This window comes from Mastigoproctus giganteus, chromosome 4 (genome assembly GCF_048544385.1).
Source record: "Mastigoproctus giganteus isolate SK-2022 chromosome 4, ASM4854438v1, whole genome shotgun sequence".
Taxonomy (NCBI): domain Eukaryota; kingdom Metazoa; phylum Arthropoda; class Arachnida; order Uropygi; family Thelyphonidae; genus Mastigoproctus; species Mastigoproctus giganteus.
In genome coordinates this window covers 171,706,479-171,730,305 of record NC_143578.1, presented here as the reverse complement: position 1 = coordinate 171,730,305, position 23,827 = coordinate 171,706,479, and the positions used below count along the sequence as shown (strand labels likewise).

At 38.0% G+C, this 23,827-nt stretch overlaps 1 protein-coding gene across 13 annotated transcripts in view; it reads right to left on the bottom strand.

Annotated features, from left to right (window-relative positions):
* Positions 1–23,827, bottom strand: part of LOC150087201 (bromodomain-containing protein 2-like) — a 736,023-nt gene that overhangs the window by 158,216 nt on the left and 553,980 nt on the right. For all 13 annotated transcript variants that reach the window (XM_090373020.1, XM_090373014.1, XM_090373018.1 and 10 more), the window contains 2 exons: positions 9,677–9,855; positions 811–919 (listed from right to left, as the gene is read on the bottom strand). In XM_090373020.1, coding sequence (XP_090229146.1) covers positions 811–919; positions 9,677–9,855 — 288 coding nt within the window. The remainder of the gene's footprint in view (positions 1–810; positions 920–9,676; positions 9,856–23,827) is intronic.

The window sequence follows — 23,827 nt, the reverse complement described above, 5'->3', positions numbered from 1 at the left end:
CTTCCTCTAAAGCAGTTCCTCTCCCTGATGTTTATGGGTTAGCTTCCGATCCCCCTTCCCAAGATGTGGGGAGGAGAAGTAGACTCGAAACTGTAGACCGAATCTGGACTCAATGATTAGCATCGCAACGGACTCTGCTTTAGAACTTGCTAAAGGCCCGCTGATAATCTTCCTCCTTGGATGTCCTTGGAAGTTCTTCCTCCTCCGCGATATCCTCCCCTTTTCCCATTGGTAGTTAAATTATTTGGTTATTTGTGTGGTCACGCAGTTTTATAGCGCAATCGTACACACATCAAATACCACGTGATCTTTTCGATTTACGTGCATTATAGCCTAAGTTGCTGATGCACCAACAAATCTGACAACTTTTCGATTTACACATTTTCGCAGTGATTTTTACACGTGGCTCAAACGTCCAACGTCCTAATTAATGCCAAGTTGGTGTACGTTAGGCCGGACACTATAGCTTATTGCCATTATAGATTTCATTTTTGTAATGAAACTGTACAAATATCGTATTTGTATTATTTGGATATGTGCGTGGACATTTGTGTATGCAATTTTTATACCAATACTTCGATTTGTCTTGCCACCATTGCCAACGCTTACGAGACATCGTACTGCTGAAAATAAGAAAGATTCATTCGAAAGCTTCAACAACGAAGGAAGAAGTAAACTTGAAAACAATAAAGGAAATTGCCATATTTCGGAAGTTGTGAATGTAATGAAGCAGTCCCATCCTCTGTACATTGTGTGCTTAAATAAAATAAATAAATATTACACAGATTTTAGTTACTGATTCAACGATACCTTCGTTAACTGCAGTGGTGACATCGCTTTGAGTACACCCCGAAGGGATGCAGAGGCCAACCAGGGGGTTTTGATTGCGAAAAACTGTCCATGACGCTTGTGGAAAAACCTGAAAAAAGAAAGACCTATCACAATTCTACTCGACGATGTCTGTTTTTCAAAACATATGGCATTTAAACAATTCATAACCTTAAATGTTTTTCCCCCCTCTTTGCATCTATAAATGTTTATTCCAGTCCAGCAAACTGGCCATACACTAAGAAACAGTGCAGCTTAACTTCTAAGGTCAGCGTAACAAAAGTTGCTCAGATTCAAAGAATGATACTATAATTGAATTGATCATTTCAAAATCATCGTTTCTCAAATTTTTACAGGAGTAAATTAACAAGTTGGTTCATTTATAAGAATTTTTATTTCTTTAAATCAACTGAATTTTTTTCCCTGTGATCAATAGAAGTGAAAAGTAAATAACTAATTATCTTATTAGAAACTAATTTCTTAACTAATAATATAAAACAAAGTACAGTAATTGTTTTCACTTGGCTGCACATACCTCACGACGTAATATTCATTTCACGTTTTGTAATCAATAGCACGAGAAGAGCAACGCGTATTTCAGGTTCTGTGATTTAATGAATTAAAACCTATCGTAGTATACTAACGTCAGCGCTTTCGTAATGCATTTTACTTATTTCTTCCTGGATTTTAATAACAATTGAAATGTAACAGATATTCAACGATTCAGCTGTGATTAATATAATAAGAAAATAGTAATAATTCATAATTAATGTATTTCGTAAATCGATAACAAAAAACACAATCAAAAAGTAGACTTTTATGAAAGAGGACATTTCGCTTCTAGCATCCGCTACATTGCCCATTCATTCTTTCAATCAACGCACAGCAACAAATATAATATTCAGTGCTTCAGCTACAATATATGGTATATAGATAGCCTATATGAAATTAAAAAATAAATAATAATTGACGGAGTGATCAGAGTTTAATGAAATTTGGAAAAGCTCAACAAATCTTTTTAAAAGCGTCAAATATAAAATTTCCTTAAAATCCATCAAATGGGAGTCTGATTATAACATGGGAACGGACGGGCAGACAGACGGACGAACGGTCATGCAGAAGACAATATGCGCTTTACACATATGCTAACCACTGGCGTAACTATGCCAATGCAGCCATTGCGGCCCACGACCAAAAGGGCCCCCCCCCCCCACTGTCCTCCTTCCCGAAGTAGAAAAAAAATTTAATTGAGTAAAAATCTAAGTTTTTTTAGTTATGTTTATGATAAAATTTACTTAAATTGAAATTAAAACCTTCAATTTTCAGAATTTATTTTTCATTTTTATATTTACAGAATTTATTTTTCATTTTTATATTGTATTGATAAAGATTTTAAATACACGTTTACCGCTGTATTGTTAATTTTTTTATTTTTACCAAAACAAATATTTTCAGGGGGACCCACACTAAACTTTGCATTGGGGCCTACTTTGTCTAGTTTCGATACTGATGCTAATGCGCCTAAAAACTGTATAGAGTTAAAATGAAGCAATCCACTCTTGAAATATAATAAAAATAATTAGTAAATTTTCTTCTTCAAAGAAACGTAATTACCTTTCATATACCTTCATTTAATCTCTATAACTTTTTTGGCATACTTGCTTTAACTGGGTGTACCTTACGTCACTCGGGATACATTACACTGGATACCAGCTAACTGTTTCACACTGATTATTGCAAATGCGTAAAGAATAGCATTTCTTTACGAGTTTAATTGCATTAAAGAATGACAGTATTTTCCCTTACGATTAGAAAAAAATGAACGTTTTTTAATATAATAATTTCACTTTTCCAATTATACTTGAAGTACGTAATGGAGGAAGAAGTAATTATTTTCATATTCCCCTTGAATAAAAATCTGAAACATATCTTTTTATATCCCTTTCCATTTCGTTAACGGCAAGATACTTTATAGGTTGGAAAGGGCGTTCCCCCCACCTACATGCCACTGTATTACAATCAGAAACTTTAATTCGCAGTGTCTAATTTTAATACCACGATAAGAAACAAATATACCATTCGGTACGTTAATTAAGTATTTGAAGTGACTGTACCCATAAGCTTGTTGCAACAATGACGTAAGACGCATCGATACACCCCAGTTAAAGCAAGCATGCCCACTTTTTAATTGATTCCTATAGAAACGTGATTAATGTTTTTGAAATGGCCGAGTCAATCTTAAATTACAAAAATGAATATGAGAGAGCATTGGTAATTTGGCCAATCCCAAATAGATATTAATCAGAAAGTGAGAAATACTTCCTGCTAGCTGAGTCGGTTTAGGTACATATATAGCAAGTATGTTACCATTTGAACGCGTGAAGAAATAATACTCAAAAGCTTATTCTCGCAGCCACGATGTTATCGCGTTATATTGAAGTATATTAGCTCCAATTTGTTTTAATTTTCTCAAGCAAAATTAAATTATCAACAATAATACTCCTATTTCTTACCTTACAGTCATTTTACAGAGAATAAGTAGCATTATTTATTTTCTAGAATCTAGATAATTGCAAGCACAACGTGTTGTAGGTCAGCGACAAGGCAGACGACAACTGAAACACGTCACTTTTGTGGAGTGACATCTGCTTTTTTTTTATTTTTTTTAAACGATTAAAATGATTGCTAAATTAATTTGTTCGAATAATTCCTTAGAACTAACCTGCCTCCTACTGAGCCAACCAAGACTACATACAATTAGAAAACTTTTAACCAACGTAAATTCTACAGTTTCCTATAAAGGCAAAGTAAAGACTTTTCACTGTTCGAGAATTCTATTTTGTTCATTTAAAATATGAAACAAATAAACCTTTTGGTTTATTTGTTTCGTATTTTAAATGATTATATTACAAAAAAAAAAAAAAAAAAAAAAAGTTCTTCGTATCCTGCCTTCAGATACATGTAGAACTAATCTTTAGTTTAACGCTTATGCGCGAATGGGGAAATTTCAACCCCCATATTATTTATTAATTGAAATAATAATCACTGTTAAATAAGTTTCTATATTATCTGTATAAGAGAGAGAGAGAGAGTGTCTATGCGTTTTACAGAGCAAAATAAACATTGTTTTTTTTTTTAAATATATATTTATATTGATATCAACCTGCCTGCCTCTATGGGAAAGCTATTTCCTATGGATTATATAGGAACAGTGGTCAATTTTCCGACCACTTTTTAGTGCTAGCACTATATAGTGGTCGGAATACTATTTAGTGCTAGTAGTGTTTACCAGTAAATAGTCCATTGACTTTATGATACCACTGAAATTATCTTCGGCATTATATTTCAGTTTTGCTCCGGTGGGTATTAAGAAAATTTCACGAAATCGAGTACTAGTTAATAAAATATCTCATTTTTAATAATCAAATATGTAGTCCTTGCAATAGAACAGTGGTTGTAGTCGCCGTCCTCCAACACCGGGTGGAAAAGGCTTGAGTTCGATGGATTCGGTCTCAGGCAAGAGTTGGATGGATTCCTGTGAACTCCAGTTTTTCAGCAAACACCAACCGAAGAATACGCACAATATACTGAAATGTGTGTTAAGCGGAAAAGCAACTAAAAAACACTTTCCGGGAGGAAAAAAGCATGCAACCTTCGGCCTGGACCTCCTAACTTAGCTACATTGTGAAAAGCCACCTAAAATTATTAGCGTCATTGGCGGAATCCGAACCCAAGCCTTTTCGGCCGGCGTGAGGAAGACGGTAATTACATCCACTGTGTTATCCGCGAGAGCATACAATGACGCCTCAATGCTTACCTGCTTTGGCACTTATCACACTACCATTATCAAATATGTACATAACATTCCCGATGCGTGTAATGAACTAGAACGATGTTTCGGTGCGCTTCGGTTGTTTCATTCAGAACCCTGCGGATTTCTATATATTATAAGATATTCCGGACCAGGTCGCTGTTATCTTTATAAAGTAAGCTTTTCATATTTTTGATCTTTATTTATTTAATTATTTTTTACCATCGTTCTGTCGCAGTGTTCTTATCTATCGGAGAGACCTTTCATAATAATGATATCTATACGAGAGTACTTGTTAAGTTGTTGTGTTCTGATTTGGTGCCAAGCCAACTAAGGACTTGGGCCTCAGTACAGTATACGGTTTAGGTATTTACATGTATTTTTTTTTTTTTTTGGTTGGTTTTCCTGTTTACTAAACATGGAGATAAAATCATGCAACTTTCGCCAGAGACAGTCTACCTAGGTCACGGTGTGAAAAACAGCCCATAAAAGTTTTTTCTCACACGGAATGGAAGTGGTTAACCACTGCTCTGCTAACCACGAGAATGAGTCCCTCGTGGGTAGCACAGTTGGTAGAATCACTGTCCTCCCCACACTGGGTGGAAAAGACTTGAACTGGAGTCCCGTCAAATAATTGAGGAATTTTAATGGGCCTTTTTCACAACGTGGCTGAGTTAGTCGGTCTCAGGAGAGGGTAGCATGGTTTCTTCTCCCGAAAACTCGCGTTTTTCTTCCAGCAAAAGAAAAATCGACCACAGACACGATGGTGCTCCTACCACAGCAACAACGAGAGAGAGACAGAGAGAGAGAGAGAAAAAATGTTTATTGCACCTGCATATAAGTATGGTGTAACAGCATTTCACTTTTACAACTTACACGGAAGGATCTCTCCGGACTCTTTAACAATCATGCCAAACTAACCTTCGGAGGAACCCTTGACCTTTTTTAACTCTGCCCCCCCCCCCCCCCCCGCGAGAGCGAACCTGGCGGCTGGCCTGTTTTACCACTGGCAACGGATTAACACAACTGGATAAGTTCATTATATTATAATCCAAAAGGCATTAGTAAACACAAAAGTTAATGAAAATAAGATATAAACGAAGTAAGATGAAAACAAATAAGTAAATGAAATGGAATAAAAATATGAGTATAGAGATTTTAATACTCCCAGAACGTCTTGAACAATTAAACTGAAATTGTGACAAATGGGCCTGGAGTACTGGGGTCCATAGTTTAACAGATATTTATTTAAAGTATACCCAGTAAAATAAAATAAAATAAAATATTTCCAGAAGCTTCTGGAAATATTTTATTTTATTTTATTTTACTGGGTATACTTTAAATAAATATCTGTTAAACTGAAATTGTGAAGTAGCACAGTATTACCAGAGCATCAGTAAGTATTGTACAGTTTGTCATATAACGTTCATTTTTAACATTATCAATGTTTAATAATTCATATGTTTCGTCCTCGATGTTACAAGAGTCATCTTAAACCAACTGTAAAATAATTATGTCACCTGTGATTTTTTTATCCTGCTTAATTAATGTGTCCGAATGAACCTGATGAACTCAATGTACTACTAGGCCAATTACCAAACAGGTTAAAAAAAAAAAAGTTTAGAATTAATGCAGCTCAAGATATGTATTTTTTATGTGCTTAGAAGTTTTATAGTTGCATCCCATTTAGGTAATTCAGTGTCATGTTTACAAGACTACTTGAAGATAAATTGAACTCCTGGTAACATCAATATGTAACATCACTGTTACATATTGATGTTACTAGGATATTGATGTTAAATATTGACTGTTACTCGTAGTAACAGTCATACGGAGTTACAGTATGGTGGACATAGTGTGTTTGTAACTCGGTGACAATGGTTTCCCACAGAAGCGTACTGGGAAGATGCAAGACTGCAAAGCCTGACGAGTGCGAGTTGTGTGAGTGTGTTGGCATGTTGTTTGTGATGTTCATCTGGCCGCTTTAGTTACTGTGAGGCGCGATCACCAAAGAAGGCACCTCCTATCATCCGCCCAAGGCACGAGGAGCCGGACCAGGACAGATAGAGAGACGTTTACGAGGCTAGCTTTACTCTTGTCAGGGTAAGAGCAGAGGCGCCCTAAAATGAGGAATAAAACACACATGATAGAAAAAAGCAGGTAGGGTGGGGGATGATGAGGACAGGGGCGAGTGTGGAGAGTGAACCTAAAATAGGTAGGATAGGGTACCACGACAAGTAAAAGGATGACAGGCAGAGAAAGCCATAGTAGCCGAAGGGCGATCATCGAACTCCTACACAGGAAGGGCCCAGCAACATCAAGGGACTCGAACGGAACGGAGGAACCCATGGATGGCAGTATGCTATCAGCATTCGAATTCCGTCGATGACGCGAGGAACTTTAATGGGCTTTTTTCACTCCGTGGCTGAGTTAGTCGGGCTCAGGCATATATAGCAAGGTTTTCCCCACAGAAACTAGAGTTTCTCGTCCAGCAAAACAGACAAATCGACCATAGCGGGAGCACACACACAATTAACAGACATAACACACACACAACAAATGAATTTAATTATTCGGGTAGCCTAATATACACTGGTGTGAAAAACTTAAGGACCAACACTATTTCTAAATGTTACAGCCACGAAATCTTTACTTAAGGTGATTTTTACTGATGAGAGTAGATTCAGTCTCAACATCGATTCTGGACGTCAGCTAATCTGGCGAGAGGTTGGCACACGGTATCACCCCGCAAACATCACTGAAAGGGATCGATATGGCGGTCGAGGTGTTCTCGTCCGGGGAGGCGTTATCTTGGGTGGACGTACACAACTCCAGATACTGGAAGGCGCTACTGTACTGAGGTAATCCTTCCCCGTGTGCGTCTGTTTCGAGGATGATAACGCCACACCCCATCACACTGTAGCTGTTGATATGCTTTTGGAATTGGAAAGTGAGGACATTGTTCGTAGAGATTGGCCTGCCCGTTCCGGCGATCTAAATCCCATCGTACACATATGGGACGCTCTGGGGAGTCGCCTAGCGGCACTTCCACACCCACCAGAAAATGTTCACCAGCTGAAGATGGCAGTGACAGAGGAATGGACGATGTAACCGCAAGAACTTATCAACAACATTGTTCTAAGTATGGGCAGGCGGTGCAAAGCCTGCATCGACATTAGGGTGGCCATATCTCCTACTGAGGACCACCTCTTCCCTTTATTCCATCTTTGGCAGTGATCATCTGTATTATGGCAGCCAGTGCTATGTTGCCATTTTTGAATAAAGTCACGCTGTACCGTTTTTTTTTCCGTTGTTGTTTCCTTCATCATTTCTGTAACTCGCAAGGTTCCTTTGGTATACTTTTCCCATATCCAGGCCACTCTTATGAGAAGCTACAGGTGAAAACCTGACTGGTCCTTAAATTTTGCACACCAGCGCAATATAATATACAGTATACTATCAGCACGAAGGAGGCCAGGACAGCACAGCAAAGGAGCATTACAGGAGCATCGGCCGAGTGAAGCAGCAGATATTCAAGGCACAGGAGACCAATTCAGGGTAGCCCGAACCAGCAAAAAGAAGCAAAGCCGAGAGACGGTGGAGAAAGCACGAGCGCCAGTGGTAAAGGCCAAAAAAACCAAATTATGATATTTGGGTCTGTAAATTGAGTGTGTTCTCTGGTCGATTTCTGTGCTTGCTGGACGGAAAAACCCCAGTTTCTGGGGAAAAAAATCTTGCTATCTACGCCTGAGACCGACTAACTCAGCCAGGGAGTGGAAAAAAAAAACATTAAAATTCCTTGCGTCATTGATGGGATTCGAACCCAGGCCTTTTCCAACCAGTATGGGGGAGGACGGTATTAAACTAGGCGGCCCCAGTCAACTTTATTGGCAATCCCCGCCCACCTATTTACAATCTCTACGGATATCAAACGTACACTGCCACTAGTTGGTTAGCATCCCTGGCACGTGGAGCTGGTCAGGGATCCACTGCCTGTATACTTATAATACCAAATAATAATATGTTATCCAAAAAATGCCAAGATGTTTGACAGAGCGGGGATTTGGAAACACTTTTCGTGGAAGCGAATTATTGGAAGTCTGGCCGCATAAAGATTCCCTTTCAGCGTTAATGTGCAACGTTTGTTTGGAGAAACTGTTAATGGAAGCCCAAGTAAGATGCTCCTTTAAGATCCACAACAATGACCACCAGTCATGGGGAGAACTGCCATCACTGCGACTCTGATACACACAAGACTCCCAGAAGTAAAAGAAATAAAAAAATCTTTTTGGTACAAGTTAAACTATCGCAGATCGCATACTCTCACGACAGATGTCATTGCAAACCGATGTGGAAAAGGTGTGAATGAATCTTGTGAAGGCGGGATTCGAATTGTGGCCGAGTCAATTGGTCTTGGCTAACAGTTCTTAGATTCCTCCCCGGCGCCTCGGAGGAATTTATATAAAAAAAAAAAAAAAATAATAATAATAATAATAATAATAACTAGGGCGCTTCGCCCCCTGCTCACTTTGCTCGCCAACTCTGCGCACGCGTTTCCATGTAAAATGTAGAGGTATGACGTAGTAAGTCAAACCTTTTCTTCGTAAAAGACACCTGTTGAAACGCACTGATCGATAAACAATCAGGAAATGATCTATGTAATTATTTACCTGCGTTTATATAGGTCACTTAGGAAATGGCCTTTTGTTTCGAGTTCCATAATGCATGAGGAACATTGTTGCATCCGAAAGAGCAGGACTAAAATATTTACAAATACTAAACTATTTACACATATACAAACTATATTCGGTCCCTTCATCAGCTGACATTACAAGGGAACATCAAATGATGCCAGGCGTGGTCATGTATTAGACAGTGAAGCACGTGCACGAAGTTGGTGAACGTTATAGGGATAGTTGTCTTTCAATGGAAGACAACGATGCCCCGCCCTCTTCTCCCACTGACTCGAATAAATATCACTAGGAGGAAAACTTTTAACGTATAGAAAGAGATAATAATACAATAAAAATGACTTACTTTCTGAGAGGTATTTTCATACAGTTTCAAACTCACGAGACAGTACTGTCCACTGAACGCTTTCAGAGACTGGTCTTTTTCGTCGGGTGTTCTTGAACTCAAACATTCTGAGAAGAAGCCTAGAAAGTTGATTCCCCCTTCCAAGATGCCACTAGTCGGCTTTCCAGTTGAGTCCAATACTAAAGGGAAAGAAAGAAAGATACTAAATAATATCGTGCATTTAAGTAATACATCAGAATTAAACAATTATCAAACTGTCTGAAGTTCCTTAAATCTACTGTGGGCTATATCTCTGCTAATATAATTGGAATATACAACCGCTAATTGTATATTTCGACTCTAAATCCTTCTAGTTATTGTATGAAAATAAAAAAATATATATTAAAGAAATTAGCTATCATCCAACTCATAACCGGAACACAGTTACTCTGTCCAAAACTCCCACTCAGCATCGTTTCAGCATTGTGAGTTGATCGTATGAATTTGCTGTGCTCAGGACAGTCCCTGTCCGGAACCAGCAAATCCTATGTACGTTCTCTTCCTTTTCTCGAAACTTTCTTGACCACTATACAACAGCTCTCAAGTAACCAACTGCATCTCACCCAGCTATACTGTATTATGAACCTTCTGTGTTTCGAGCCCTTCAGCAACTAAAGCTCTTGTGGGTATCACAGTTGATATAATCACCGTCTCCCCCACACAGCGTGGAAAATACCAGAGTTCGAACCCCGTCAATGACGCGAGGAATTTTTATGGGTTTTTTTTACATGGCTGAGTTAGTCGGTCTCAGGCGAAGCTAGTATGGTTTTATCTCCGGAAATTAGGGTTTTTTGTCAAGGAAACAGCAAATCGACCTCAGAACACACGAAATTTACAGACATAGTATATACACTGAGTGATCACTGAATTATGACCACCTACCTAATACTTTGTAGGTGCTCCTTTTGCCCTCAGTACAGCAGCTATCTGACGTGGCATTGATTCAACAAGATGTCGGAAGCGCTCGGCGCATTGTCATCTTAGAAGACACTATCGCCATTTAGGAAAAAAGTGTAACATAGCGGGGTGTACACAGTCAACAAGCAGTTGACGATTGCGGAGACCAGTGATACGTTGTTCCACATGTACCAGGATCCAAGTTCCTGAGAGTGAAACATGCCCCGCACCATACAACTGCCTCCACCGACCTACACTTTTGATACCATGCATGATGGATGAAGAGCCTCATCATGTTGTTGACGCCAAATCCATCCGCGGTGTGGAGTAAATAACGTGACTCATCCGACCAGCACACCTTCTTCCATTCTTCTAACGTCCAACTCGCATGCTCTTTGCACCAGAGGATTCTTTTACGCCGATAAACCTTGGTTAGGAGAGGATGGCGTAGGGGTCGTCTGCTGGTATAGCCCATTCGTGCGAGCGTGCGATGCATGGTAATTGCAGATATTGTTCCGGGTTGGCCCATGTTTTATTGGGTAGTCAACTCTTGAACAGTGCTGCGCCTGTGCGAGTCGTCAGACTTGGCGCTCACCTGTAACTTCAACTTTTCGCTGACTTTTGCAGTTTTGCCGTCAGGTCGTTGTTTGACCATTTGACCCCAGTCCTAGAACACTTTAACTACGGCGGCACTCGAACACCCCACCAGTTCAGCCGTTTGGGAAATCGAGGCACCCGCAATCTGTCTTTTATCAAAGTCCGATAAATCCTTCCTTTTTTCCCATCACGCTCGGAATTTTACTACCTACTGAACCACTGACACCTTATGTATGCTACGTAGATCGACTAACTGCGCACTCTCGTTCCTCATGTGGTCAACGGGTCGCATTCACATTTCATAAGGGTAATTCAGTGATCACTCAGAGTGTGTGTGTATATATATATATATATATGTACTGCACAATATGGCTTCAGTTGCTTATGCACCTAAATCTTGCAACAGCCAACCAATCAGCAAATAAAAATTCAGTCACTGCATGTTGAACCATTTTTGGACATACAATCCTTTTGAAATGCCATACGAAAATTTATGCACAAAACCATAATTAAGAGCAAACGAAAAGAATCGGGTCTATTTATGAACTGTCATGCCGATGACAGTTCATAAATTACTGTATTAATTTATTTTAGCTGTTTTGACTGGTTCAGCTGCATTCTCTATGTTAAGCTCACCAAATGTTTCTAAAATAACTGAATATAAAATTTAAAAAAAAATTCGTTCATTGAGAGTAAAGTTGTCACATGTGGACATGGAAGAAACCACGAACATGCGGACATGGAAGAAACCACGAACATGCGGAAACTAACAAGCGTTTATTCATTCGCGAATGACCTTAAAGCGGCATTTCTCCATCTCGAAATCTGAGACAAAAAGAGTTTGATGCACTTCCATCCCTCTCAGAATTGTATTTCAGAAAGTGACGACCTGATTTTGACAGAGCTGGAATTATCGTCGACTTTCATCTTGGATAAATAAACTACAGCACTCAATTGGATCAAATTGCAGAATTGAAGAGTGAATTAAAGGATTTCCGGAATATTCAAAATTTTAGACAACTTTTTTTCTCTAATTTTTAGCATAACATAAAAAACCACTGTTCCTTCTTTTTACAATTTTATATATTCAAATTATACAGTATACTGTATTTAATTGGGACTTGTTTGATAATGTTTCTCTTACCGTAATAAAGATTATACTTATTTATAATGAACACTGTAAGCGTTAGATTGTGAGAGGGCGCTATGATCGAGAAACGGAATTGGTATTGAAGCTTATGGAAAAATTTCCGTGAAAATACTGTTAAAAACAAATAAAATACGAATTTGTTAAAAAGGCCGTAAAATGTTAATTTACGTATTTCAAATGTTACAACTAAATCCAACATAATTTTAATAACAATTTTTATGGAGAAACATTTCTGAACTTTTCTTATAAACCTTTCGAAGTATTTCCAGAATTTGGAGATAAAAAAAATTTATGGGGAGCGGACTCAACTGAAATTGATCAAGTTCAAGAGAAAAAGTAAAAGAAAAAGGTTAAAGTATAACGCGAACAAATGCTAAGTACAAAGAAAAAGTGACAAAATCAGATGTTAATTAATTAAAAAGTAATCAAACGTGGGAAGAAGATAAAAATGTATATTTACGAATATAAACAACTTTAAACTAAGGTTTATTTATACTATTTTTCTCTCGCTGATTAGTTAATCTCTTTTCTCTCAAAAATTTGCATATAACAGTTGAAATGGCATTAATCGATTGTGTTTTCCCATTTATGGCGACTTTTATGTTAATGAATTTATTAATTAATATTCATAAATTCGTTAACATAAGCAATGAACGCAAGTCGATATCTGGTAGCTGTATCAAACCGTTGTCTTATAATGAGCTGATGTCTTTTTTGCGCTATCATACTAAATCGACTTATGACGTTAGTCAGCACAATTTATTCGCTAATACAGGTATTCTTTTTAACAAAGCCGGATGTAATTAACAATGGCAGTGTAAAGGCAGCAAATTGATGTAATATTATACCACTTTCGGGGAAGAGATGTGAATGCACCTTAATAATTCACCTCAGATTCGCAATAATTCAACACGGAAACAATTCACTTCAGAAAATAATTTGAAAGCTTCTGAGGTGGATATCCATGTCTCATTGATTAGTCAACCTCTTTCTCTCAAAAATTTGCATACAAAAGTTAAAAAGGACATACTCGACTGTGCTGCAAGGATATAATCGACCATCTGCGGCGATTTTTATGTTTATCTCTTTATTAAAAATAGTGAACTCAGTTCTTAATCATCATCTGATAGCTGTATCAGATGACGATTAAGGACCTCTTGTCTTAAAACTCTTCTTTAGATGAGCTGCTGTCGTTATGTACTGAGGTGTGAACTTCCGCAGGCCTCTCGTTTCTTAATTTTAAATCTGTAAGGAAAATTGAGAATTTTGTGGCTGCCTATCATGAACATATAAAATAAAAAGATAATATTCCCCAGCACCGGGAAAATCACATTCAATTTTCATGAGCAAATGAACTCAATCAGTTCATTGTAGCGGCATCATGAATCTTTTGACATGAATCTTCCTTAAGTGCAGTCACTAGTTCAGCCGTACAAGATATCAAGTATCAGTAGCGCCCTAATCGGTATAGCAGTCCATTCCAAATGTGTTCAACCGCATTCAAGTCTGGCGCGGCCAGATGAACTGTAGACGATTTCGTTTTCAGAAAACGATGTTTTTTAATTGCTCATATACAGGATGGAGTATTTATACTGCTGGAACATACAGAGTCTGTTTTGATGGAATTTCCAGGGTGTTGGCACAACAGAATTTTCCAAGATGTCAATGCCCAACTTTTCATAGGTGGTTTTTGGGACCACGATCAATGGTCCTAGTTCGAACCACGAGAAACAGTCCACACCATGACCCCGCGTCCTCCGAACTTTATTGTGAACACAATATATGGTGGTACACAATGTTCCCCAGGCATTCTCCAAACACTCCACTCGACCGTCTGAAAACTGTGTAAAGTCATCGCTCCGTAGGACCTGTTTCTTGGGATAATAAATACCATGGGCTATGCGCCACTGCAAACGGCATATGGCGTGTTTGAGCTGGTGAACTGCAACTCTGCCATGAAAACCCATGCCGCACTGCTCCGTACGGACTTTGGAATGCACTTATGGACACTCCTGCAGATATCTGGAGATGCAGTGTAGTCTAAGCAGCTGAAAGGCGGATTGGAGAGCTGGAAAGGCGAATCTAAGCTGTCCTTGGACAGCTTAGATTCGCCTTCGTTATTTTCTTCCTGGATTGGCGGTTTCTGTCCGTCAGTTTTTTGGTCTAGCTGACCATTTACGTGCATTGCCCTCGTTCTTTCATCATATAACGATATCTGATATGTTACACTATGTGAGGGTCAAAAGTACGTATGGCTGTCGCATACAGTGGCAGTTGCTGACATAGAAAATAGAAAAAATGAGCAAAAATACAAGGCTTAACAATCGATTGACTAGAACGTATCTGCATACCTATGACAGATTTGCTGCCCAAGGCAATTTTTGTAACATGCTGGGTTATTCGCTTTGTCCCGTGATCCACTTTACTCCAACTTCTACGTCAAAACGAATTTTTGAGATTGACAATAGGATTTAATTCAGTGCAATAAGCCACTATCAACAACGTAAATAAAAACCCAAACAGTTTTCAAAAGTAAGTGCTTTTCCGTCAAAAATAAGGAAAAAAAAAAAAAATTCTTTTTTCTTATGCAACCATCGTATTTTTAAACACGAGTAGACTATTTCTTGTATCTGCGATATTCACAAAGAATTCATTGGATGATGAGTAAAAAGGTAAGGAGCCAATTAAAATAATAATAAAAAACTTACATTTTTTTTAACAAAAAAATTGACTGACAATCACGATATCGGTATTTATTTTACTCTGCATTGCATTACAAGTTACAATTTGACGTCTGCTATGAATACATATTTGATTATTAAAAATAGCATATTTTATCAAAAAAGTAAAAGTTTTTTACAAAATCTTGTTTCGTAAAATTTCGATTTATGCTAACAGACAAAAAAAAAAAAAAAAAAAAAATTATATGGAGTTCACAAGCAGCAACGATGAAAAATAGAATATATAAAAAAAAAAAAACTCTTTAGAGAACATATTTATTTCTTATACATATGTTTCTAGAACATATTTTAGAGAAAAAAAATCTTGAGGAAAGCCCGTGTTATGCACCATATCAATAAATGTTGTGCTGCTCCTCAAATTCTTCTGCTTCTGTGACAATGAAACTGCTTTCTGTCACTTGTCGAAAAACATCTCATTCTGTATCCAGTGACATAATGTGATCCGTTACTTCGTACACAGTAACCCGCCATTAGTTAATTGCGCTTATGATAACTCTTGCCAATCCATTCTGCCTTTTTGTTGGCCGTTTTGGGAGGCGCCACAGTCATCCGCACAAATTATACTGGTCTTTTTCCTTGTAGATCTGCCAAGCAAATACAGACACTTCAGAAATAAACTATACGGTTTTAAATGCGCACACTTTAAATAATGTCGCTATGACTCTAAACTGGAAAGCTTCCGCCTTCCACAAAGAATAGTAGTACCATGGAGAGTCCAGGAAGCAATAGTTTGGAAGAAAGCAAACGGCTTCAGTTAATATTTTGTCCAGATGAGATCAGTTTTTTTTTTTCCCATACTGAATTTTCATAAGCTCTTTTGATGGAGTTAACATATTAGTATAATAGTCTAATATACGTGTTGTTATAATGGCTAAATGATGCAAGGAGGTGAGCTTTTCTAGTATCTGCTAAAAAAAAAAAAAGAAGAAAAGGAAAGAAAGAGAGAAAACAAGAAAAAAATTTCACTCATACCTATTATTTATATCTATACCTAACCCGTCGTCAACAGTTGGGATCAGATAAGGGTCACAGTTTTTCACATCCAGAAAAACAAACAAACCGACTATGGAATATATATATATATATATATATATATATATATAGTTGTATACCGATGTCTCATGACCTTAACAGTTTTGGCGCTATTTCTAAAAAAATAAAAAAAATCCAACAGGCTGAATATTTTTTCAGAAAAACTGCACACATGTTGACACTGCAAACAATCGTACTGGACGAATACTTCGGACCACAAAACCGAACTGCTTTCTGTAATAACAGTTGCAATTCTGTTGGTCATAGCCTCCGTATATCCCCAATATGAGGCTGTTTGTGGCAGAAGGGGTTTAAATGATTTGCGTCGACCTCAGCAATACTCAAAGTGAGGATTGTTGAGTTCGTTACAAATGAGAAAATTTGGAGAACAATGAGTGCTGAAGGCGCCCAAATGGAAAATACTCTCCTGTTCGGAAAAATTTCCATACATTTTTGTTTTTTTTTTGACATCTTTTGCAATGCTGTACTGTGCTACCCATTTTTTTGGGAGGGGTTCTGAATGAAGTATGTGCTAAAACGAGTTAAAAAGAAAACATGATGACAGATAATTATTCAGTAGAAATATTCGACATTCTTTTGATGTTTTTCTGCACACTTCATCAAGTAGTCCCCTTCCGAATTACAGGCACTTCACTTGCGACACATCAAATCTTATCACGCCGAGGCAACTGAAATGACTTTAAACCAACGGGAACAGTGTGCTAAGGAAATATATCATTAAGTATAGCTGACACGAACTGAGAAAGATAATTAGGATGAAGGTAAGCGCTTCGCAATGTAGTTTGAATGCGTGACCCATTTCTGAAATAGGATTGGTTTTCACAAGTGTGAGGCCAATCAAGAGTCACTAAACTAAAATGTCCTTGACTGTTTTGTTCCATAAAACCGACCTACAAGTACTCACATGGAAATTATTCGCAATCTGACACGTTAAAGTAGAATATTAGGATCAAAGCGGTCTTTAGTCTTGAATTTAACTATTTTTAAACTAAAACGGTAGGTGTGTAATCTTCAATAAACAACGTTATTTGAACAAACATCTTTTTTTATTCTGATATTAAAATTTTAATATGAAAGTGAACTATTACTTTTATTATTGTAAACCCCTAGCACCGCCATGCCGTGCCCTGGCACCACCATGCTGCAATTAAAGATTCTATTCTATACTACATTCACTTGTCAGTAGAATTAGCAGAAATCGAACAGGATTAATGTTTTAAATTGAAAGAAATCTAATTTTTCTGTAAGCTGAATTAGCGAAACAGGTACATATTGAATTGTAGCATTATCAATGCATACTTAGAGACTGTGGCACTCACGTTCCACCCCTCCCCCATAAATAAGTCAACCTTTCATCTAACTTAGATAATCTCCACACATTCCAGCACGACTAGAACTTCTTTAGTGGCCAGATGAGAACACCGGGAACTCTCCATCTTCGCAAGCAAATTACAATTAAATAACCTCTCAATTAAGTACTGGTGGGCAAAAGTTTTAAAAATGGAAATGTTGCAGTCCTTTATAGAATATTTAATTAATAAATTACTTAAATATATACCTTAAATGGCTTCATACTCTTTTCAATCTGTTTTCACTATTACTGATGAATTCTTGTGATTACTGATGAATTCTTGTGTTTTCTTGTGATTCCTGTATTCATATACAAATATGAATTTAATCGAAAATCCATAAGATGGGAAATGAAGTATGCACAAAATTGATTCAAGAATGTTTAATTAAGTTTCTTCCCCTCTTATTAACAATACAGTAAAACCATTAGCATACGTGGAGGATTATCACAAAGACATTGGGATAATCTCTCTAAAATATCGGAAGAATCAGACGATAAGGTCAAGGGAGAGATGTACCGGTCAAGCAAAGGGAAAGTTAATTATACACGGAATCAAAAATTGCGGTTACTGTCTGCAGCGTAGTTCGGAAAAGCAATTCCAGCATCTCTTTTTATGAACAGAACGTGTAATAATCTGCAAATATGGTGCTATTTAATTACATTGTAGCTCTCATGATTGATTAACTTTCTTTGATCCTTATTAAACTACTCCTTGCACTACCGACCAAAGGAATTATATCATAATAAGCAAGGAAGCTAAACTTTCTGCAATAGTAAAAAAAAAAAAAAAAAAAAAAAAAAAAACACACTTGTCTATACAACCTATATTCCTCTTATCGTACTCTTCTACTGCATCGGTAACTTTTCCAAGAGTTACTGATGCGGTTGTCCCTTAAATCAGCCTGTTAACCTCAACCACCCAGGAAGCCAGTTTTCGTGTTCTACAAGACGCTGACGAAATGTAAACTTCCTTAAGCTGCAACAGTTTCTGATAGTTTCTCCCAATAGTGTAGCCCCTCCGGTTTTTGTGTCCTATTTCAATGTAAAAATCCCACTGTCATTCAGTTTTCTTCAGCCTTAATCCCTGCGATTATTCTGTTCGTGGGCAGAAGAGATTAAAGAATGCATCTACCTCAATTTTCATAGAGTTAAAGAACTAAAGCAGATATCGAAGCCAATCCTGGGAATCTTTTTCCTTCGAGATGGCTAGTTTCCAAGCGCTGTAATCTACATTTTCATTTTCTGTTCTCACCAGACGAGTCGCCCGTACGGAATACGTAATATTTGAATTCGGATTCCTCAAAAAGCTCAATATCTCTCCTTTAGATTCTAAGCTTGTACCTTAATGCAATATTCTTAATGTGGTCTCACCATTGACATGTCAATGAAATCTCCTTCTATCTAGGTGCAAAGGCGGTAAATTTTAATGATTTTCAAAATCGTCTATTTTGGTCATCGTCCACCTGTTGATGCTAATTAAAATGGTCTTTTGTATCTATAGTTAAAGGCGGATTTGCACGTTGTGCTGGCTAAAAAAATCTGGAACGACGGATGGAAGAAAATCCTACTCCTTCCACCTGAGATAAAGTAGCTACAGTGTTCTGTCGTTGTGACTTGTTTCGGTGAAGAGGTTTTGCCTTTTCTGCTTTCACCAAATGGATTATTTGCCGCGCTAGGCAGACATCGTCTTCAATCGCTTTAATCCAGTGGACAATCCATTCGAATCTTCTTCCTTCAAGACACCTGCGTTTTCCCCGTTTTGGAACTTTTCACGTATATAGTCTTTGTTTGGACTGAACGAAGAGCTTCAGTACATACGAGGGGGGTATCAAAAATTTCGTACCCTGACCTAGATAAAACATCAGCAGGAAGATGCCGTTTTTAATATAAGTTGTCTACATATTCAATAACTAACATGTGAACAAAGTGGAGTATCGAGCAGTGATCAAGTTCCTGCATTTGCAGGGCAAGAAAGCACAGGAAATTGACGAAGAAATGAAAGCTGTGTATGGGCAAAATTATCCATTCTATGACACAGTAAAAAAGTGGAAACGGGAGTTCCAGTGCGGTCGTGCAAGTGTGTTTGACGAGCCAAGAGAAAGAAGGCCATCAACATCCACAGACAATGAGACGATTGCAAAGGTTGAGCAGCGGTGCTGAGTGACAGACGTGTGACAATTCATTTCATCGCAAATACAATGGGAATTAGTTATGGGTCTGCTCACAGCATTTTACATGACCGAAAAAAAAAAAAAAAAAAAAAAACCAAACTATTATTTTTAGGCCACCCGAATAATTAAATTCATCTTCCGTGCAGTGTGTCTTATGTCTGTTAATTGCGTGTGCTACGGCCGATTTGCCTGTTTGCTGGACGAAAAAAACCCAGTTTCTTGGGGGAAAACTTTGCTATCTACGCCTGAGACTGACTAACTCAGCCACGGAGCATTTTACATGACCATCTGCACATGTCTAAAGTCTCCGCACGATGGGTTCCAAGATTGCTGACGCCTTTGCAGAAGCAATATCGAATGCAATGTTCTCACCAACTGTTGGATTTGTGTAATATGGATGTTGAGAACTTTTTTAGAGTGAACCCACCGTATTCTCCTGACTTAGTACCGTCAGACTTCTTGTTTCGAGAAATGAAGACACCATTGCGTGGACGCCACTTTGATTCGTCTCAGGAAGTCATCAATGAAGTGGAATCGTGGTTTCAGGCAAAAAGTGCGAACTTCTTTGATCAAGGCATTAAGCAACTGATCCAAAGATGGGAGAAATGTGTTACTATACATGGAGAGTACATAGAAAAGGATTAAAGTTTTTGTGAAGTTTCACCTTTCTAGGGCTATAATTTTTAGGTAAGGGCACGAACGTTTTGATACCCCCTCGTGTGTGTGAATATATATATAAGAGAGAGAGAGAGAGAGAGAGAGAGAGAGAGAGAGAGAGAGAGAGAGAGAGAGACGTTTAAGAATTTCTCAAATATACGACTGGATTTCATGATCTCTATAAGGTTTTGTCTTTTTCAATTAACAACAGTATTCGAAAAACAAAGCTCGAAACAAGTTCGAGTTTTGTTTTATTGAAATATCAAGTCTTAACAGGTTTTACATTATGGTACAACCTTTACACTGAAACAAAAGAACGTCCTTTCCAATTAGAATTAAGAATTAAATGAAATTAATAAAATTTTCGGCGTGCAAATAATGGCAAACAACTGGAGCTATCCAAAGCGAAATCGATGGATTTCCAAGCAGATCGCCTTAATCTTAAGCCATTTCCGAAATTTCAATAGACTCGTTCTAGCTTATGTGATAAATAGTACCAGCACGATACTGAGAGGAAAAAGCTCAGACAGTTTGGTTTGAATTAGTGAAAAGAAAAAATTTTTAAAAATTCTTAGTATGTGAGCCATCCCCGACATTGACTGACACTTTTTGTAAATTTTCTTATTATACTTTTAAAATCCTGTTGCTTAGTTTTTATTATTGTGTATTACGAGTTTAAAAATGTTGCAGAGACTGTTCTGAGATCTATTTTTTGACACGAGAGACTGGAGTTTAACAAAAGCAAACCTTTTCAACCTACGCCCAACATGACTGACTCAGCACCGAGTGAAAAATCCTTGGAAAATTCCTCGAGTCATATAGAAATTTAAACCCGAGACCTTTCCGCTTGGTAGGCAAACGTTATTGCTTACTAAGCCAAGGAAGTCCCAGGAAGTGATCTAGCAGTAAACAGATGAGAAGAAAATAACCCTCGAACGATGGATAGCTTGCCTGCAGCATGACACGGCATCTCTCCGAAAAAAAAGAAAAAAAAAATTGTTTAATGGCGTACATACTTCTATTTTCTGAATTCTGCTCGTAAAATGAACAAATAACCAGTCTCGTTTGGAGAAGCACATCATGGATTTTTTTTCTCGTGGCAAAAAAATGATTAAGTTAATGATGAATAATGAAAATGGACGTTCTGTTTCTAAATTTTAAAGAATGAAATGTTTGTTTAATAAACTACGTAATTTTTAATAGTGAAGCATGTACATGATGCATTCGCCACACAGTAAGAATGGCGTTGGAGCCCTTATTTGCTTACAAAAAGTCATTTTAAACAATTTTAATTTTTTATCACGAGAGTTTTGTAATTAACAATTTGTACATTATTCGTTATTTCCGCAATTAAAAATTTGTGAGAGTTTTACATTTTTCTATAATCCCTATTATAAAGGAATAAATTCTGCTAATATCATAGATAAATCTAGCTGAAACTTTATAATGAACAGTACATTCACCTGCAGAACACTCGCCGTTTTGCTAATGCAAGCATATTAAAAACACGCTTGGAAACTTAACTTTCAGATATGTGATATGCAGGATGTTTACCATCCTGACGAGGCTAAAGTATACGAAATGCTGTTTCAGGGTTCAGTGTTGCCCCATAATGAGCAGTCTAGGCAAACAGCATCGCTATAACCACCCCTCCCCACTCACTTCCCGGACAACACCTGAGCAGAGCCTTCACATCAACTCCCAGTATAGTTAATTAAAGGGTATTATTTAAGTTTAAACCATCCCTTCATTAAAGAACTTCCTTGCTACGTTTAAAACAAGAAATATAACTAAAACACACTTATTCCCGAAACTTACGCAAATCACCTACTTTGTAACATACTTTCCATATATGTTATGAAACGCACAATGAAAGGATCATTGATACTCAAAAGATGGTGCCGATTTCACCTACCGCACACAAACTAACATGGTCTGACTCCACGGTGACTTAATCCATCTAGAACCGCACTTTGTAAGAGAGCGAGGAGGAAAAAGAGCTTATTCCTTATTCGATGAACCGATCAGTCACGTTACGGGTGCTAATATGTTAACAATGACTGGAAGGAACCCCTTCCGAGAGCAGACGGAAGAGTTGAAATTTGTCAGTCTGAAGCTGACTCAACTTAACTCAGCAGCAATAGCACTCGAATTAATTAAGTACAGTGTTCCCAAAACATGGGCTGACAATCAACCAAGTACAATCTCAGTCTATGACCATTCTCAACAGCTATTCGAATATAAAAAAAAATTCGAAGAGCTGGGGAGCATTAAAGAAAAAAAGCCGAATCAACAAAAATAAAAATCTGTACTTGGGATTCCCTGCCTTTAGCATTTAGCACCTTTAGTACACTGGTGTGCAAAACTTAAGGACCAACACTATTTCTAAAGGTTACAACCACAAAATCTTTACTCAAGGTACTCTTTACTGATGAGAGTAGGTTGAGTCTCAGCAGCGATTCTGGATGTCAGCTAATCTGGCGAGAGATTGGCACACGGTATCACCCCGCAAACATCACTGAAAGGGATCGCCGACAGGGATAGCCGGGTGGGTAAAGTACCTGCCTAGCAACCCAAAGGTCCCGGGTTCGAATCCCGCCTCGGGCTTGGATCAAAGTACTGAAAAAAACATTGGGAGGTGCATTATTGGGAGGTGCAAAAAAAAAAAAAAAAACTGAAAGGGATCGATATAGCGGTCGAGGTGTTCTCGTCTGGAGAGGCGTTATCTTGGATGGACGTACACAACTCCAGATACTGGAAGGCAGTACTGTAACCGGTGCACACTACTGTACTGAGGTAAACCTTCCCCATGTGCGTCTCTTCCGAGGTGACATTGGCCCCGAGTTTGTGTTTATGGATGATAACGCCACACCCCATCGCACTGTAGCTGTTGATATGCTTTTGGAATTGGAAAGTGAGGAATTGGAAAGTGGAATTGGAAAGTGAGGACATTGTTTGTAGAGATTGGCCTGCCCGTTCCGGCGATTTAAATCCCATCGAACACATATGGGACGCTGTGGGGAGACGCCTAGCGGCACGTCCACACCCACCAGAAAATGTTCACCAGCTGAAGATGGCGCTGACAGAAGAATGGACAATGTTACCGCAAGAACTTATCAACGACATTGTTCTAAGTATGGACAGGCAGTGTAAAGCCTGCATCGACATTAGGGGTAGCAATCTCTCCTACTGAGGACCACCTCTTCCCTTTGTTCCATCTTTGGCATTAATACATCTGTATCATGGCAGGCAGTGCTATGTTGCCATTTTTGAATAAAGTTCCTCTGTAACGTTTTGTTTCCCCTTGTTGTGTCGGTGTTGTTTCCTTCATTTCTGTACCTCACGAGGTTCTTTTGGTATGCTTTTCCCATATCCAGGCCACTCCTATAAGAAGCTACAGGTGAAAACCTGACCGGTCCTTAAATTTTGCACACCAGTGTATTTCTTACCAAAATGCACAAAACATTGGTAACAAACTATAAATCCGCAGACAAA